The sequence below is a fragment of the Tamandua tetradactyla genome, chromosome 10 (genome assembly GCF_023851605.1).
Source record: "Tamandua tetradactyla isolate mTamTet1 chromosome 10, mTamTet1.pri, whole genome shotgun sequence".
Lineage (NCBI taxonomy): Eukaryota > Metazoa > Chordata > Mammalia > Pilosa > Myrmecophagidae > Tamandua > Tamandua tetradactyla.
The window spans coordinates 23,702,505-23,722,916 of record NC_135336.1 but is presented as its reverse complement, the minus strand read 5'-3'; the positions used below and the strand labels follow the sequence as shown (position 1 = coordinate 23,722,916).

Genomic DNA, 20,412 nt, shown 5'->3' with positions numbered 1-20,412 from the left:
TCTTTTGAATCATATCGCAGCAGAATTTTTTCCTGTGATATAAAGTATTCTGTTTACTTCACATGCAATACCAATATGATAGACAAAACCTTTTCATTCTCCTAGAGAAAGATCTTTATCTCCAACTATCTGTGTTCCTCTCTAGTGTTGTCACAACTCCAACATTGGCCTCTTCTACTTTCTCTAGTATCTCTCTTATCTCTCCACTCCAGGTCATAGGTTGTCTATCCTCATATCTATTTTAATTTCTTTCTGACTTATCCCTATTATATGGGACTCTTGACCTTGGCAGTCACTTAGAACACTCTCTTAAATGTGTTTACTGCCACAGATGCTTTTGAGTGTCCTCTCCACTGTCCTCCTTTCTCTTTCCTCTGAGTGGATCTATAATATGTCCTTCACCCCTCCTATTATTTTTTTCTGGTCAAAGTTGACTCTCTTTGCCTCATGCCAAGTCTCTTCCTCTGCCATCACTGCATATACTCCTTCTCTGTCTCTGCATATATTCTTTGTCAGTTCCTAAGCCCTTGCTGAAAATAATTCTAGCTTTTGATAGTCTTATGATGAAATAAAAGTTATAGCTTCTCCTTCTTCTCTTTCCTTTTTCTCCACATAACTTGTCCATGATAAAACTGAACAAACCTGAGCTACAAGTTAGAAAGCTGAAGTTCTATACCTAACCCTAATACTAATACAAATATTACTTTAGGAGTCCTTTGTTCCTCATTTGTAAAATGAGGGATTGATCAGATCTAGCTAAAACAGTTGTGTGTTCTCTGGTTGGATTTACAGTGTCCCTTTTTCAATGCAGAATTTCTAAGTCACCCTTAACTTCTTTCCTGCCATTAGCTTCCTCTCTTATATCCTTCATATTCTAGGCTAATTCTTCTGAGTCTTTCACCTAGAATATTGCCTATTTTCCTCCTAATCCATCTTCCTTTACCCTTCTCTCATTCAGTCCAACAATCTGATGCTGATCTGATCTTCCTACCCAGACTCCCTTTTCTCCAACTCAGACTCCTTATATATTTTTTCTCTTACATCTAGCAAAGATACTCTTTTGAATTCATGATATCTAGTCCCTTTCCGGTCCTTCTTTCTTCCCTTTATTTCCTACTCATTCTTTTTCTTCCAAAAAGGGAAACTTTTCCTAGAAGACCCTACCAGGCCTGATGTTAAATAGCCCTGGATTAGTCATTTATTTCCCCCTACCTGTCATTATGCCCTCTAAAGGCCCTTCTCTAGCCAACCTAAGAAGATTAGGCATTTAGAATGAGAAATCCATATCCTGAGATGTCTGAAATATTCAGCCTCTCCTTGCTACCTTCATACTGTTCTTTATGTTCCACACTAGTGTGTAATACATTAAAACTACAGATCTAAACTATACAATTTCCAAAATTCTTCTGAAGCTAACATTCTGCATATGTAATGAGAACACTAGTGAGTTAATACACATGAAAAGTGTGTGCAATATGAGGTAGTGTGCCATATTTCAATGTGTGTATTTTATATATGTTCTTACTGGAATTTCTCAATCTTCTACTTCCTGTTTGTCATTCCTTAGAAAGTCTCTGCCAATTGCATGATCTTTATCTCTAGACAGTCTATAGTAAGTCTCTGGCTCCTTTCTTGTCTGGGTAACTGGTCTATGAGGAAATTATGGTAGAGATTACAATTAACCCAAGTCTCCAGATAACACAGGCTGAACCCAAAAGCCCTTTATCTCTCTCTATGTCCTGATGTCTGGGTTTAGAGAAGGTCCTGTGTGTTAGCCATTCCTGTTTCCTGTATACTTGGAGTTCTTCCTTTACTCCTTCACTTTCTAAAGCCAAAAACACTCCTTGAGAAAAGTACCTCCGTCCAAATTATCCTGTTCTTCCGGTTCTCCTAGTTTAAAACATTGTCACTACTGTGTACAGACCTACCCTGGTATTTTCATATCTGCAGAAGAGTAGGGTTGTTCTGAGTATGTAGGGGCAGGAAGAAGTGGAAGGGGAGCAGTAAAGGACAGGTATGAGAAGAGAGTAGAAGGGAATTTCCAGTTGCTCTCTCTTTTCCTGGTCTGTTTACATTATTCTCACTATTATTTCTATTTGTATTTCTCATGTAACTCTTTCCTCCCCCATCCCCTCTTCCTCCATCTCCATTTATCCTGACACTGTGAACTGTATGAACCCTGAGCCTGTATTACTCAAGCCTTTGAATGCTGTCTATAGACTGACTTATTTAGCTCTCTCAACAGGACAATCATCTATCTCTCCTTGGTATACGTGCTGGGCCATGTGATCAAGTCCTTGGGTGCTTTACCGATACTGGGGGGACAAGTGGTACACACGTGAGTAAAATCATGAAAGCCATTTTTCTTCCATTAGACAGGTAAATGTCTCAGGTATTCATTACAGGTGATTTTCTGTTTTCTTGCCATGATATCCTTTGATCTTTCAACCCACTGCTTTATTAACAAACTGATCAAGTAAAAAAGATATGACCAGTTGAAATCTTTCTTATTTTATTTGAGTTCATTTGTTTGTATTAAGTATTTTGAGACTTGTAGAATTCCTGGTTAGTATCCTTTTCACTAAAAACTCTTCATATTATTGGAAACAATAATTAAAACCTTCACACCTTCCGCAGTTTCTCACCTAGTCATCTTCCCACACATCTGTACTTCACCAGGGTTAGAATAAAAGGTCTTTAATATTTCCCTAACATGACAATATGGAAGTCATATTCAAAGGCCTGGAATATTTCCATTTATGTATAGTTCCATATACTGAAGTTGCTGTCTCTCTTTACTTAAGCTTTTGATGTCTATAGAGCCAGAAGCATTTGATAAATTCTGAGATCCGTTGGTTCAGTCCATAGAGAGGATTACAATTATTCAGGTAGCAGATGTTATGTGTTCGTGTTTTTAATGTGCGTACACCTGTGTTTTTCCTGTCAGTTAAGAATTTTATTTGAGACTTAAAAAAGATTTGATACAACCTGTTTGGTATCCCATCAAAAACAATGAAACTTCTATTAATTACAGAAAATTTTAATATTCCATTTTGTAGTTAGTAAGGATATGTGGGATAAGGGTATACATGATCTTTCTACTGAAATATCCCTTAGAACTAAGATAAGATTGAGAATCATTGCTTTAGATTTGGAGTCCCTTTAGTATCTGTTTCTATCTAGTGCACACAAGAGGCAAATGGAACTACTAAGGACAAAATCTTCCCATACAATTCATATTTTCTAACAGAGGCTCATGGGCCATAAAGATTTTAAGTGCCCTTTAATCTCTTCCAGGAGTGATGACAGATGGAAATTGTTCCCTGTAGAAATGTGAAGGGAAATTTGCCGTTTTATACATTTTTTCCCTCTCTGCAGCTCTATATTCCACCTCTACAGTTGTTTTTAGTAACAACCTGGTTAGTATCCTCACTTTTCATTTCAGAGTCTTATCACTCTTCGGCCTGAGTCTGATAGCTCTGGGGACAGGAGGTATCAAACCCTGTGTGGCAGCTTTTGGTGGAGACCAATTTGAAGAAAAACATGTAAGAGTCCTGTGACTTCTGTATTTTTAAGAATGCAGATCAGGGATTGAAAAGGGGTAGTGAACTGGAAACCATTTGCCAAGATTGAAGTAATCCACTGGTCAGATCTTGTCTAAGGAGTTGTATTCAATGCTGGGCACTGGTCATTAACAGAGAGAAATTCTCAAACATATTCAAAGGAGAGTGACCACAGCAGTGGATGGATTAAAGTCATGCTTTATACGGACAGGTTAAAAGAAATGGGGATGTTTAGCCTGGCTTAGGTAAGAACCAGGAAGAATATTATAGCTGTTTATAAATATTGGAAGGATGTCAGTTGTCAAACTTGAGACCAATGAATGGAAGCTTTAGGATGCCAGCTTTTCGCTTAGTGGAAGGAAGAATTTTCAAATAGTCAGGGTTGGAAATAGTGAATTTACTCTCGTGAGGTATTCAAGAATAAATGTGATAAGTACTTTGGGAATAAGGGGTGGTGAGTAATGTAGAATTGACTTAAGCATAGCATCTCTGGCCTTGAGATTCTGTGAAAGGGTAAACTGACTGATCAAGATGAAACAGAACAGATTGCTATAGATGAGCATACCTGTCTGCTCATTCCTTCTTTTCCTATATACTTGTCACTGTCATGGAAAAGAACCCAGTGATATGAATAATGTAAAAAATGGAACAGTATGAGAAAAGCAAGGGGAATAGGTAGTAAAAATTTCTGGCTTTCTCTCTTTTACTCTCATTGTTTTTTTTTCTTGACTGTCTGCATGTATATATTTCTGCTTCTCTCTCTGTGTGTCTCTCTTTTTGATACAGTGTCTGTGTTGCTCTTTCTCCCTCTATTCTCTTTCTTTGACTTTCTTCCTCTGTTTCTTGTACTTTTAGACCATTTGAATTATTTTATACTCTCTGTTCAAGGGTCTATACATTATGATTTCTTGATGTCTTTGGGGAGAAAACCAACCTTCAGCAAGTGAGATTCTATGCACAAGGGGCTATGCAAGCTAGATGAGTGGGCTGAGGTTTAAATGGGGACCAGAAGAGGGAGGAAGGCACATTATAAATAGAAAATGAGGAAGAACTGATGGTTCTAATGAGTCAGGAAGAGATCTGGAGTGCCAGAACAAAGCACAGCAGCAAGTAAAGAATGAAGCATCAGCAACTTTATTTGAAAGTTGCTTCATTTGGTAACTGCCTTGCAAATGTATTTCCAATAAATAGGACAAATTCCACTTCTAAGTCTCCACTAACCAGTTCTAAGTGGTTTCCTTTTATGCTTTTATACTGCTGGTTTCCTTTTATACTTTCTGAAAGACCAGGTGAGCTCTTCCACTTAATCTATAGTTCCCTTCACTGTCCTAGGTTCTTGTCCTCTTTCCACTACACACTCTACAAAATCTGTTGATTAACTCAGTCATTCACTTAATCCAATCAGTAAAATATTTATTAAATCTGTAATTGCATCAGGTGCTTTGCTAGGTACTGGGGATTACAGAAATAAGTAAGATATGATTTCTACCATAAAGGAATTCACAATCTACTGGTAAGAACAAACATTTAATGAAAGGAAATTAATGTTAATAGATATGTATGGGACACACAAGTAGTATAGAAAACAGGATGATCATTTTTGCTCAGATAAAGGTGTAAAAAAATGTTAGATCCATATCCTGGAGTTTGAAGGGTGAGTAAATGTTTCCCTGGGGTCTACCAGCCATGCTTTAAAATAGCTAATCTGTCTCTTTGTATGTACCTCTAGCTCTAAATCTGATCATGGGTGGGGTGGAACTGCACCCATTGCACATTGCACTGATGTTTTGTCCTGTTTATTTCAGGCAGAGGAACGGACTAGATACTTCTCAGTCTTCTACCTCTCCATCAATGCAGGGAGCTTAATTTCTACATTTATCACACCCATGCTGAGAGGTTAGGATTATTTCTGAGGGGCTCTGTATAAGACTTTACTCTGGCCACCCCAAAAAGCTATGCAAGACTTCCTACTCTCCATCTTCTATTATAAGGGCTTGAAAATCTGTGAAAATTTATTTTGGTCTTGACTTGTTTTGTCCAAAAGAAGGATTATGGATTAGGTGATGGGAGGAAGTAGGATGGCCTCAAGTACCTGAACTTGCAGAACAGAACCTCAAAGATTCCAGATACACGGTTACCCTTTCTTTTTTCATTTTCTTTTAGGAGATGTGCAGTGTTTTGGGGAAGACTGCTACGCATTGGCTTTTGGGGTTCCAGGATTGCTTATGGTGATAGCTCTTGGTAGGTACAGGCGGGAAAGGAAACTAAAAATCATTTATGCCTGCCATGTGTAAAGCTTCATGTAGGCACTTTACACCAACTATTTCATTCCATCCTCCCACTAATCCTATTAGGTAAGTGTTATTGTAGGGGTTTTCCCAAGCCTCTGGAGATAACTGAGTATAATGGAAGCCCTTTAAAAAATGCATAAGGATGCACAATAAGGAATTCTCTGGGGAGCTTCAAAAAAGACTCATCCCTGGGCCCCAACTAGGGCCAATTAAACCAAGATCTCTGAGCATGGGGCCTGGGCATCTATAGTTTTTTTACGTGTCTCAAGTGATTCTAATGTGTAGTCAAGTTTGAGATCCACTGTCCTACATTACAATATGTAAGGAAACAAGGAAGATAATTAATCCTCTCTCCCCACCTAGCTGACCTAATCTGATACTTATTCATCTTGTTATTGAAAGACATTTTAAATTCTACTGGTCTTTTAAAGCAGCTCTAGGTTTAGCTATTTCTACCCTGCTCTGCATAGCTCCCAAGGCATTCACTCTTGTGCAAGTAGAATCTGAGTAAATACATAGGTGGAAAATGATATAAGTGGAAACTGAAGTAACTTAGATAAGGTGGCATTTTCTTTACCAATGAGAGCTCAATCCTAGGAGAAGAGGGGAGTGGGTGTGTTATTTAGTTTATCCAATCTAGAAGGAAACTTGGGCATGATTATTTCTAATCATTGACCTGGAAACCTGTTCTCACTCTGAGCCTTAGGGTGACGCCCCCATGGAAAAGATCCAGCCCCAACACATAAAGAGCTTAATAGAGGAAAGGCAGTCCAGAGACTCAATGTTCAGTCTGATTATTTCCTACTGAAAAGCTGATAGAAATACCCATAGCTTCCAAGTGAAATTTATGTGTCTGTTATTCTAGCAAATTCATGATGATACATTGTCTACATCCTCCTCCCTCCCAAGCCAAACATTTTTAAAGATAATTTTCTGGTTTTCCACTAATTATTATTATGTCTTCTCCTTTGGAGCATTGCACAATAATAATATTACATGTCAGAGTAATTATGAATATCAAAAGAGATGCTGTAAGTGGAAACATTTTACAAATTATGAAATGTTAAACAAGTATTAGCTGCCATTATTAGTGCTAGTTAAAATATCAATTTTATACCTTTCACTGCAATTTAATTAATTAATTTGTTCATTCATTCATTAGTTTATTCAACGAACATTTATTAAATGATGCCAGGTTCCATGCTAGACATTAGGGTCATAATGGTGAATTAGACAACTACAGATTTTGTGCTCTCAAAAAGCTTATAAAGTCCAGAAGGGAGAGGGAGATAGACAAGTAAACAAGAATTTGCAATTTAGTGTGATCATTGCCACAATTGGGGCAGTATAGAGAAAGATATAGGAACAAACTGAAGGGATACCTGACTTTGAGGGTCAGAAAAGGTTTGTCTAAAGAAATGGCATTTTAGATGAGACTTAAGGGATGAGCAACAATTAATCAGACAAAGAATGGATTGGAAATATTGCAAAAATAAGACATAATATGTTTAAAACAAGGAGGTGAGATGATATGATATGTTTGAAGGACATAAAGGAATTAAGAATGGCAGGAGCATTAAAAAGATTGGCAGAAACCTGACAGTGAAGGACTTTTCAAGTAGTTAAGGAATTAGAACTTTATCATGATGACAATGGGGAGATACAAAAGGGTTTTGAATAGAGGAATGATTGTTAGATTTTTATATTTCAGTATACAATATTAGCTTTGACTAATATGGAGACAGAATTGAAATAAAGGTAAGACAGGTATATTATTTACCTCAATTATTAGTCGTTTTTTTTTTTTTTTGGCATTCTCTTAAATTTTGCACTTGAAGCAAAGTCCCCACTCACCATGTCCTCATGCCAGTCCTATTAAAATTGACAAAACTTGGTATAATTAGATATATGATGTGTAGGAGAAGAAAAATCAAGGTTGAGTCTAGGGTTTTGCCTTGAGCAACTGAATAGATAGTAGCGCCAATAATTGAGATAGTGAACTTTCCACAAGATGGAAACTTTTCACAAAATGGAAAATGCAAAATGTTCAAAACTAAATTTATTAACATTGCCCTAAATGTTAATAAATTTAGTTTTGGACATATTGCATTTTAGGTGTCATTGGACATCTAATTGGAGTTATCAAGCAATTATTTAGAAATTTTGGCTTGATGTCAGAAGAAATGTTTGGGCTATAGATTTAGATCTGGAGCTATAGTGTATGGATGGCAATGAAATCATGAAAATAGTTGAGATAGCAGGACATACCAAAGAGTAAGGTAAAAAGAGGGCCTAGGACAGAACTCTGAGGAGCCCTAGCATTTAACAGACAAGCAAAGAATAAAAGTCTACAAAGAAGACAAAGGAGGAATGGCTTAAATGGTAGTTGTGGTATCTTGGATACCAAGAGGATTTCAAGAAGACAGAATGGTCCACAATAAAAAATTTTTCTGAATGGGCAATTGGGATAGGATGAAAAATGTCCATTAAACATAGCAACAAGGAGGTTATTGATATGGTAACCTAAGTTATGGTAGATTGGTGGAAGATGAAACCTGATTGGAGTAAATTGGGAAGTGAATAAGGGGTAAGAAGGTGAAAACAGTAAGTATTTATAGCTAGAAAGTGACATGGAATCAAGAAAATTTATTGAACATCTTTGAATATTATTAGGAAGAATCCAGTAGAGGAAGAGGTTGAAGATGCAAGTTAAAGGCAATATAAGCGACATGGGAGAATTAGTTTTGGATAGGAGAAGGAACATCACTGTTAACTGGAGTTTGGAGAAAATGGATGAAGATGCAGGAATTTATCATTTTGGTGGCAGGAAGTTGACAGTATTTCCATTTGAAGGCTTCTAATTTCTTTTTGAAGTAAGAGGCAACATCATCTACCACGGGAAAAAGATAGCAGAGGAACTCTTTTCCTCTTCTTTTATTAAGTGGTCTTTAAATTGAAGTGTGGTCTTGTAGAGTTGATTACACAGCCTTCTTATTGTCATTCAATGACAACATTCCCAAGGTTTTGCAGCTTCTTTCTAGGGTCATTTTCCATCTCAAGAGCAGTCTATTTCCTATCCAAAATCTTCCTCTTGTCCAACTACCTCTTTATCTGCCCACTTGACAACCAGGATTAGAATTCTTTCCCTGACCTATCATTTATATCAATAATAAAAAGGCTGTTGTAGGTAAAGGATGCTATTTGGAGAAGCTTTGGGGAAAGTGAGAAAATGAATGAAGAAAATGTGGTAGAGTGAATCTGACTAAGAGGAATGGGGAAATAAGAAAGTTTGGGAGGGAAGAAAAGTGAGGTGATTAAGGATATTCTAGTATGTAAGGATATTGGGCAGTGCTCCTGGTCACTGAATAAAGCATCTTTAGCAGAGAATCTACTAGAAGGGCATCTTATTAGGATTGGGAAATCCATTAAGGAGACAAGTACATCTGGAAAGATACCAAGATAGAATCTGCTCATTGATTTTAATTAAATTTGATAAACTTGAAGAAAATGTTTTATAATTATAAAAGTGATGCCAGCTCAAAGTAATTTGAAAAATAAAAGGAAAAATAAGAAAATAAAATTCATCTATAATTAGCTGTGTAGATGAGGATAAAGGATAAAGATGTATGTTATGGGTAATAATGAGGTAAAGAACAGAAATGGTACAGGATAGAAATTTTTGTAAGAATGATGAATAACGGTCAGTGCACAGTATCTAAAGAAGACTAATGAAACAAAATGGGGAACAGTATGTTAAGATGATATCCTTTGAGAATAGGAACTGCATCTTTTTTACCAATAGTGTCTAGTACAGTGTCTGATGCGAGAATAAGTAAAGGTGGGTATTTTATAGTAGTTAAGAGCATAGATTTTTGAATCAGATAGGCCTCAGGTAAAAAATCCAGTTTCTTACACTTTCTAACTATGTGATCTTGTCCAAGTTAACTTCTTTAATCTTTCATTTCTTCATGTGTAAAATGGAGACAGTAGTATATATTTTCTCAAGTTAAATCAGTTAATGTATGTAAATTGCTTAACAGTTTATGTATAATAAAGTTTCAACAGATAGTGATAACTGTAACCATCAGAATGATAATGAATTTGGAAATGCCTTTCATTTAAGGATCTTGGTTTTATTGGGTAGATCCTGGAGAGAAGATTTTAATCTGGCATTAGAGAAGGGAGATCTGGGGATTGATGGTCATTTACTAGTCCACACTAGAAGTAGAGAGGTCCTGATCAAGAGTGGAATCAGTGGTAATGGAAAGGCGTGTGTGTGTGTGTGTGTGTGTGTGTGTGTGTGTGTGTGCAGGGGGACAGATGAAAAATAAATTGAAGAAAGAGGATCAATAAATATTGGTAAAGATATGGAAAAGAAGAAAAGAGCATGGAGTCAAAGGTGACTTCCATTTCTGTGATTACATGAAAGTTTCAACAGATTAATCTCTTAACAGTTGACCATTTTGTTCTTGTCTTGGTTCTGTAATTTTTGTAACTCCAAAGCCAAGAAGTGTGAGTCAGTTCCCTCTTTATGAGATTTGCTTTTCATTCCCACACTTCAGCAGTGTCCTAAGTAAAAACATACTGAATGTGCTAGATGAGAAGCTAAGAGCCTTGTTTGTGTATCAACTGCAGTTGTGTTTGCAATGGGAAGCAAGATGTACAAAAAACCACCTCCTGAAGGAAATATAGTGACTCAAGTCATCAAATGTATCTGGGTAAGTCCATAAATAGTTTATTTGCCTTTTACAATCACAGAAAGAGATGCTATGCTGAGCATATGGGACTTCAAACATGGGTCATTTTCTTGAGGACCTCTGTTCTACTTAGTATCCTTTGCTAAGGTGAAATCAATCAGTCATCTTTTGTGCCTTTACTTAACCATTTAAGTAAGGAAAAAAAAAGTAACAATTTTTAAAAATTGTCAAAAATCTTCTGAACATATGGTGTCAACAGAAAATAAGGATAGAGAAAATTGTATCTGAAATATTTAAAAACTAAATGCCTGATTAGACCTAAGAGTTGGAGTAAATCACTAAGAGTATGTGTTTAAGGGAGAGGATAATGAATTGGAAATGGCAAGGTATGGTTTCTCTTTTCCTCTCCCTTTGTATCTTCTATGATCTACCCTAGTTTGCTATTTCCAACCGTTTCAAGAACCGTTCTGGGGATATTCCAAAGAGACAGCACTGGTTGGACTGGGCAGCTGAGAAATATCCAGTAAGTAGGAAATGTAGAAACATCTTATGACTTCATGGAATCTTACTTAATGTTGAAACTGATTCCCTCCTACTGCATTTAACCTGTTATTTTACTGTTCCAATGCACTTTAAGCAAGAAAGCCATGAGTGGTATATCTGGCAATTCAACCTGTTCCTTCTTCCTCCTACTTGCAGAAGCAGCTCATTCAGGATGTGAAGGTACTGACCAGGGTACTGTTCCTTTACATTCCATTACCCATGTTCTGGGCTCTTTTGGATCAGCAGGTAAGAAGAGCTCTTTAGAATAATTCTTCTGAAAGCTACCCTTTCTCCTAGCCCCTTCCCTCTCACAGGTAAGAGTTCTCTCATAATAGCTTTTGTCTTTTCTAGGGCTCACGGTGGACTTTGCAAGCCACCAAGATGAATGGGAATTTGGTGAGTCAAACATATTTCCAGAGACGTTATCATCTTCTTAGTCATCCATTTGGAGGAAATTAATTGTTTTGTGTTTTTGCCTGAAAGCTGACTTAAGATTCTTTATGGAAATGCTTTTAGCCTGAAGTCACTGAGAAGGCAAAGATAAAGAAATCTAGTCTAGAAATAAAAAAAACAGAATCTTGTCTACCGGAATGGGAAAAGCTTGAAGGCACACAAGAAATATTGAGAGGATAGCAAATGAAGTGGTGCAGATCTGTGTTAGTGATTATTTTCTTTCATCGAAGCCAAGCCCTCGGACATGTTTGATTGGTCCTACACACAATTGGTCCCATCTTTCAGGGAGGAATCCCAGCAGAGGACTTGGAAATGAGATATTTTGTATATGGATATGGAAAGGATGAGAAAGTCGTAAATGGTATTTTTTCTTTTCCCAACCTCCATTCTTTAGCCTACTCAAATAAGGTGCCACATTTGTTCTCAATGCTCCACCTCCTAGATTATCATATTATTATTTTTTCCTTCTCAGTTGTGAAGAGGACAGGCAGTGTGGGATGATGATAGGGTCATATAAGGCAATCCATTTGGAACCTGACAAATATAATTTTATTTTCTCCCTTCCTCTGGACTTCCAGAATTTAGTTTGGTGGTCCTCTTGTTGACCCTCTGGAGAATAACTTTGGGAACAGTTATATGGGTTGGGGTCTTCACCCTGACCGTGATGTCTTGTCCTTCCTGTCATTACCACTTCTAACTGCTGTTACTGAAATGAATTAAAAAATATATTAAAAAACGGACTCTGTTTTCTCTCAAGTTAAGAAAAGTACAGTACACAGAAAATAATATTTTCTTGTGGGCCCATCTGCCTTCATCAAACATATCCAAAAGCCATTTCTGCATACCCTGACAGGCAAGATTGTGGCCTGGAATCAAAGACCTGATGTATTTTTGCTCATATGCTTCTCACCTACTAATTAGCAAGAATATTTATATAAGTGTGTTTCATCTTCAGCCATATTCTAAATATAATTTATTATAATATTTCAGGGCTTTTTTGTCCTTCAGCCTGACCAGATGCAGGTAGGTGTCTTCTCTGTGGTCATGGAGACTTTCCTCATCTGTAACCCTACCTGTAGTTATTAGGATTATTAGGATTAACACGGTCTTTTGAGGCTTTCTCCTTGTATGCTAAGGAGTGCCAAGCATAGGGATGAAAACATTCTCCTTAAGCCTCACACTTCTCCTTCACATCCCCATTAAGTAAGTGGCTCCTGCCCAACTCCAGAGAGAGTGATATTGAGCCCAAAGGTAAAGTATAGGCACTGGATTTTTCATATCATGGTAACATAATGAAAATATCCTTAAAGAAAATATAAGGCTTCATTGTGTGAGAAGTGAAGTCAGAATCTCTGTTTATTGGTGATCAGTTAGTTTTTTCCTTAATCCCTTGTCAACTATCCCCAATTCTTTCTCTCCTTTCTTCCTCCTGGCCATGACATTTTCCCCTTGGGCTGTGGAACTGGGATAAAGAAGAGTGTAAATAGAAGGGAAGATTTCTGGTACAATTAGCAGAAAAACATAGGCTCAGAGTGAAATTGTTCCTACTGGGATATTTAGAAACAAAGGTGTTATGTAAAGGAAATAGGCTCTTGGGCATAAAGGAACTGGAAGATGTGAGTTCATTCTGGAGTTTGTTTGATGAAAGTGTGTGTGGATATGAGAGAGAAATCACCCACAAGCAAGTATGAGCACATGCTTACACTCTTAATAGAACACTTGTAACGGGTGTTTCTTACTATGCTGTTACAGGTACTAAATCCCTTTCTGGTCCTTATCTTCATCCCATTGTTTGATCTTGGCATTTATCGTTTGGTCTCCAAGTGTGGAATTAACTTCACGTAAGTATTCACTGTACCTATATTATCCCATATTGTTTCAATCTTTGCCCAGTTTGGCATAAATTCAGTGTCAGTACTTTTCTGCTAGGTGATGATTTGTTTTGGTTTATCATTTATCTGCTCCAATTTGTCCATATTAAACTGAGTATTTATTAATATTGGAGGGTGGGGTCTAGATCTTAATAATCCTTATTTTACAGAGTTTAAGCTATTACTGCAGTCCTAACTGTGTGATATTGAGAGGGTAGGTCTAGACTTCAGAGAAAGTCAAAAGTTTGTGAGATAGGTATGTGAATACTGCCTCTTCAAAGAAGTGCAAAGCCTTTGGTGACAATTAATCCATTTAAACCTCCCATTGTTCTAATGAAACAAATGGGGGATCTGAAAGAAGTGGGGATAGAATTGTTCCTAATTACAGCTTTTTCCCCATTCTAAATAGGAGTGTTAATCTTTGTAAAATTTGACCAAGAAAATTTTCAAGCTTCTTGTCATTCCTGATTTAATAGTAATTTCCTTTTGATGACCATTTTACCATATTGAAATGACTTCTTGTCATTTACTCATTCATTGAGCAGGTATTACTGAGTTTAGTACCAAGATGCTTACTGTTCAGTAAGAGATTTAGAGCAAATGCATGGCATAGCTATTACACAAGGTAAAATGTGATAAATGATCTTAGAAGATAAAAATTCTAGAGAAGTTTAGAGAATGAAGAGAGACCTTTCTGAAAGACTTCTGAAGAATAGAAAAACTAGGCAATCCATGTAAAGCTTTTGCATAAAACTTGGCATTTGGTAAATGCTCAATAAACCTGAGCTGTATTACTATTATTTTTGTTACTATGACATAATGGATAGAAAGAACATCATAAACTAAGATAGAGATGGGAAGATGTGGTGTATTACAGAGAAGAGTATTCTTAAGTAGACTGTCTCAGGTAAAGGGAAGAAAGAAGGATTTGAGAAGGCAGGTTCTTGAAATATTTTGAAAAATAATTGGGACCAAATCAAGAAAGATTTTTAATGGTAGGCTCAGGAGTTTGGATAAAATCCTTTATGGTCTAAGGTTTAGATATAATTGTCTCTTATCTTTCTCTGCAGATCACTTAGGAAAATGGCTGTTGGTATGATCCTAGCATGTCTGGCATTTGCTGTTGCAGCAGCCATAGAAATAAAAATAGATGTAAGTACCACAAATTTTAAGCTCCAGGAGAACAGGGCAATATCTGTCTTGTTCAACCTTGACTCCCTGGCACCTAGTACAGTACTTGTTATATAGTAGGTAAGAGCTCCAATGCAAAATAAGGCCCACCTCCCATTGGAGTGATTCAGAGTGTACTGTCAGGGGATTCCCAAACAATAATATAGAAGGCATTTAACCATCCCTTTGGGATCACAAACTTATATGATATCTTGCTAGTTGCTCAACAAAATACCTTTAGCAGACTGAATAACCACTATTGGGGAATGAGGTATGAGGTTACAGCTCCATCAGAAAGCTTGGAGTTTGTTACTTGGCATTGGTGCTTGCTCCATTGAGCTGGCATTTCTTCCTCTTCACTGCCTTCAGAACTTTCTAAGCCAAATGCTCTTCAGAGGGAGAAATCTGTGTTATCTTGGCTAACTGGGCTAGGGTCTCAGAGACAGGATTGAAATACGTATTCTCATTGTGTCTGAAGGGTTATTCATTGATGATTCTGGTATGTGTTCTCTGTCCTAAGGGAATGGCCTCACCCCAGCCAGGTTCCCAAGAGGCATTCCTACAGGTCTTAAACCTAGCAGATGATGAGGTCAAGGTGACAGTGCTGGATGATGAAAACAATTCTTTATTGGAAGAGTCCATCAAATCCTTTCAGGTGAGGTATGGGCCTGAATGAATTGCAAACACATTCAGATTGTGCTTTAAATGATCAGCATGTCTGTTTGCATTTATACATGAAATGACAGCATTAATCTAGTGTTTAAGAGCATGAACCTTTGGAGCAAACTAATTTCAATTCCTGTTTCTGCCACATCCTACCTCTAAGACACTGAACAAATTACTTTGTCTGTAAAGTCCAGTTTCCTCATTTGTAAAATGGCAGTAATTTCTATGTCATAGGCTGTTGTAAGGATAAGTATTATCTACAAAGTGTTTAGCCTAGTGTCTGGCACATTGTGAGCTCTCAAAAGGTTGTAATCTGTTATTATTATTATTATTATTATTTCAAACACCTTCCTAATTCACAAGTCTTCTTGAAGGACTTGTCTTGCATATTTCCACATCCATTCCTATAAATACCCCAAAATATTTATTTTAAAATATCACTTTTTAAACTATATAAATAAAACTATATACATTAATTGTGAAGACTGGGGAGTATATAGAAAGACATAAAAAATATCCACAATTCTACCACCAAAAGATACAGTTAGCATTTTAGTATAAAAGAATAAACAAAATAATTTTAATGCAACTTCTTATTGAAAGAAATATACATTCATTAAAGTATACAAATCATAAATGCATAGCCCAATGAACTTTTTTCTTTCTTTTTTTTAGAGAAGTTAATGGTTTACAGAAAAATCATGCATAAAATAGGGTTCCCATATACCACTGTATTATAAACATTTTATACTAATATAGTACATTTGATACAATTGACGAAAGAACATTTTCATAATTGTATTATTAACTGTAGTCCATAGTTTACATTAGGGTATACTGTGTTACACAGTCCTATGTTTGTGTATGCATTTATTTATTTATTTATTTTTGTTTATATATTTTTAAAAATGTTTATGCTAGTAGCATATTTAAACCTAAAATTCCCCCTTTTAGCCACATTCAAATATATAATTAAGTGGTGTTAATTATGTTCACAATTTTGTGCTACCATTACTACATCCATTACCAAAACTTATACATCACCTCAAATAGAAATTCTGTGCAATTTAAGCATTAGTGTCTGTACAACGTAAGCATTCTATACCCCAAACCCAGCCCCTGGTAATCTCTATTCCAATTTCTGCTTCTATGAATTTGTTTATTCTAATTATTTCATATCCATGAGATCATATAATATTTGTCCTTTTGTGTCTAGCTTATTTCACTCAACCTGAAAGGTTCTTCAGGGTTTATCTATGTTGTCTTGTGTATCTGAATTTCTTTTAATAACTGAAAATAGTATTACATTATATGTATGTGTTGCATTTTATTTATCCTATCATTGGCTGATGGACACTTGAGTTGCTGCCATCTTTTGGCAATTGTAAATAATGCCACGAGGAAAACTGGTGTGCAAATATCTGTGTGAGTCCCTGCTTTCAATTATTTTGGATACATACCTAGAAAGTGAGATTTCCAGATCATATGGCAACTCTATGCTTAGCTTTCTGAGGAACTGCCAAGCTATCTTCCACAGTGGTTGCACTATTTTACATTCTCATCGACAATGAATGAGTTTCTATTTCTTTATATCTTCTTCACACTATAAGTGTCAGCACTTATAATTTTCCATTTTTTTAATAGTGACCATTCTGTTGGGAGTGAAATAGTACCTTGTAGTTTTGATTTGCATTTCCTTAATGGCTAATGATATTGAGCACATTTTCATGCAGCTATTGGCCATTTGTATGTCTTCTTTGGAGAAATATCTATTCAAGTCTTTTGTCCATCTTTTAATTGGTTTGTTTGTTTTGAGTTGTAGATTTCTTATATATTCTGTATATTAACCTTTTCAGATATGTAGTTTCCAAATATGTTCTCACATTGTATAGGTTGTCTTTTTACTTTTATGATGAAGTGCTGTGATGCACAAAAGTTTTAAATTTTGATGAAGTTAATTTTTTATTTTTCCTTTTGTTGCTTGTGCTTTTGGTGTAAAGTCTAAGAAACTATTGCTTAAGAAAAGGTCTTAGTGATGGCTCACTATGTTTTCTAGTTCTGGTTCTTATATATAGGTCTTTGATCCATTTTGAGATTACTTTTTGTAGTATGGTGTGAGGTAGGGATCCACCATCATTCTTTTCCATATAACATCCAGTTTTCCCAGCACTATTTGTTGAAGAGACTATTATTTCCCAATTGAGTAGACTTGGCACCCTGTCAAAAATTAGTTTGTCAGGGTGGTGCAACAGTAACTCAGTGTCAGAATTCTTGCCTGCCATGCCAGTGACCCAGGTTCAATTCCCAGTGTCTGCCCGTGCAAACAAACAAACAAACAAAAAAAAAAAACAGTTGGCCATAAATGTAAGGGTTGATTTCTATACTCTCAATTCAATTCCATTAATCTATACATCTGTCCATGAGCCTGGCTATTTTGGTTACTGTGGCTTTGTAATAAATTTTAAGATCAGAAAGTATGAGTCTTCCAGCTTAATTCTTCTTTTTCAAGATGGATTTGGCTATTTGAGGGAACTTTCCTTTCCATATGAAATTAATGACTGACTTTTCCAGCTCTGCAAAAAGGATTGTTAGGATTTTCATTGGGATTGAAGTGAATCTGTAAATCATTTTGGGTAGAATTGGCATCTTAATGTTTTGTCCACTAATCTATGAATGCAGACTGCCTTTCCATTTATTTTAGGTCTTTTTCTTTATTCCTTTTTGCAATGTTTTGTAGTTTTCTGTGTATAAATCCTTTACATCCTTTTTTAGATTTGTTCTTAGATATGTGATTCTTTTTTAGTTGCTATTGTGAATGGGATTCTTTTGTTGATTTCTTCTTTCAATTGTTCACTACTACTGTATAGAAACACTGTGTTTTTTTGCATGTGGGTCTTGTACCAACCACTTTGCTGAATTCACTTATATTGGTTTTAGTGGCTTGGTTGTAGATTTTTCAGGATTTTCTGTATATAGGATCATGTCAGCTGCAAATAGGGAAAGTTTCAATTATTCCTATCCAATTTGGATATCTTTATTTCATTCTCTTGCTTAATTGCTCTAGCTAGAACGTCATCCAGGACAATGTTGAATAACAGTGGTGATGGTGGGCATCCTTATATTGTTACTGGAAAGTTTCTTAGAGGGAAAGCTTTCAGACTTTCATGATTCAGTATGGTGTTAGTAGTTGGTTTTTATATATGCCCTTTATCATGTGGGAGAAGTGTCCTTCTATTCCTAATTTTCTAAGCATTTTTTTTAATCAATATGAGGTGCTGGCCAAAATTACTTGCAATCTTGAATAGAGCATGAGCTCTTGTTGGTTTGTACAGGTTAGTGTGATACCCTGATATATCCCAAAGTAATTTGGGTAAAGAATAAAAAAAGCATTTTCAAAGTCCCCTTGGGGGACTGGGAAGAAAGAAGGAAATATTAAACTTCCTTATCTGGGAAATTTCTGATATTTTCACAAGCAGAGGGGACAGCTCATTCATAGGCTGAGCCCTCAATCTTGGGGCTCATTCCTATGAAGCTTATTCCTACAAAGGAGAAATTAAGTCTACTGATAATTATGCCTAAGAGTTACCCCCGAGAACCTTTTTTATTGCTCAGATGTGGCCTCTCTTTCTATACCAACTTGACAGGTAAACTCACTGCCCTTCCCCTTATATGGAACATAACTCCCAGGGGTTTAAATCTCCCTAGTGACGTGGGACAGGACTCCCAGGCATGAACTGGGACCCAGCATCATGGGAATGAGAAAGCCTTCTTGACCAAAAGGGGTAAGAGAGAAATGAGACAAAATAAAGTCTCAGTGGCTGAGAGATTTCAAACAGAGTCCAGAGGTTATCCTGGAGGTTATTCTTATGCATTACATAGATATCCCTTTTTAGTTTATGGTGAGTTGGAGTGGCTAGAGTGAAGTACCTGAAACTGTTGAACTGTGTTCCAATAGCCTTGATTCTTGAAGAAGACTATATAGCTTTTACAGTGTGACTATATGATTGTGAAAACCTTGTATCTGACTCCTTTTACCCAGGGTATGAACAAATGAGTAAAAAATAAGGGTTAAAAAAATAAATTATAGCAGGAGTTAAAGGGTAAAAATTGGGTAGGTTGAAATACCCAATGGGTCAATGAGAGGGAGGGGTAAGGAGTATAGGATGTATGAAATTCTTTTTTCTTCTTTTTATTTTTTTTTTTGGAGTGATGCAAATTTTCTAAAAAATGATCATGATGAAGAATGTACAACTGTGTGGTGACATTGTGAGTCATTGATTATACAACATGGTTGGATTCTATGTGTGTGAATATTTCTCAATAAAAATATTCTAAAAAGTATTACAAGGTAAAAGACAGACACTATATAGTACTAAAAAGGTCAATGATCTGAGAAGAAACAACAATCATAAACATTTATGCACCTTACCAATGTGCCCCAAAATACACGAAGCTCTTGTGAATAATGCTGCCTTTAACACTGGTATACAAACGTCTAAGTCCCTGCTTTCAGTTCTACATATTTTGCTGTTTGAGTGTTCTATATGTAGTGTATTAAATAAAATTATTATTTATGATGAAAAAAATGAGGTGCTGGACTTTGTCAAATGCCTTTTCTGCATCGATTGAGTTTATCTTTTCTTTTTTCTTTGTTCTGTCAATGTAGTGTATTATATTTATTGATTTTCTTGTCTTGAACTACCTTTGCATTTTTGGAATAAATCCCACTATATCATAGTTTATAATTCTTTTAATGTGTATTGTTGGAATTTTGTCAAGGACTTTTGTATTCATATTTATAAGGGATGTTGGTCTGGAACTTTTTTTCTTGAGATATCTTTATCCAGCTTTTGTATGAGTGATGTTGGCCTCATAGAGTGAGTTAGAGTGTGTTAACTCTTCTTCAGTTTTTTGGAGGAGTTGGAGCAGGACTGCTTTTACTTCTTGGGATGCTTGGTAAAATTCCCCTGCGAAGCCATCTGGTGCTGGGCTTTTCCTTTTTGGAAAATTTTTTTACTACTGATTCATTATCTTTGCTATAGTGGTTTGTTGAGATAATCTATTTCTTTTTGAGTTAGCATGTTTTTCTTTTGGTGTGTTTCTAGGAATTTGTCCATTTCGTCTAGGTTGTCTAATTTGTTGGTATATAGTTTTTCAC

General features: G+C 36.1%; 1 protein-coding gene across 1 annotated transcript in view; it reads left to right on the top strand.

Annotated features, from left to right (window-relative positions):
* The window catches only part of SLC15A2 (solute carrier family 15 member 2), a 59,307-nt gene that overhangs the window by 4,140 nt on the left and 34,755 nt on the right, over nucleotides 1–20,412 (top strand). The window contains exons 4-15 of the mRNA XM_077118177.1: nucleotides 2,246–2,338; nucleotides 3,446–3,545; nucleotides 5,369–5,459; nucleotides 5,727–5,804; nucleotides 10,490–10,572; nucleotides 10,988–11,074; nucleotides 11,251–11,340; nucleotides 11,446–11,490; nucleotides 12,538–12,570; nucleotides 13,300–13,388; nucleotides 14,489–14,570; nucleotides 15,109–15,243. Of these exons, the coding sequence (XP_076974292.1) occupies nucleotides 2,246–2,338; nucleotides 3,446–3,545; nucleotides 5,369–5,459; nucleotides 5,727–5,804; nucleotides 10,490–10,572; nucleotides 10,988–11,074; nucleotides 11,251–11,340; nucleotides 11,446–11,490; nucleotides 12,538–12,570; nucleotides 13,300–13,388; nucleotides 14,489–14,570; nucleotides 15,109–15,243 (1,006 nt within the window). The remainder of the gene's footprint in view (nucleotides 1–2,245; nucleotides 2,339–3,445; nucleotides 3,546–5,368; nucleotides 5,460–5,726; nucleotides 5,805–10,489; nucleotides 10,573–10,987; nucleotides 11,075–11,250; nucleotides 11,341–11,445; nucleotides 11,491–12,537; nucleotides 12,571–13,299; nucleotides 13,389–14,488; nucleotides 14,571–15,108; nucleotides 15,244–20,412) is intronic.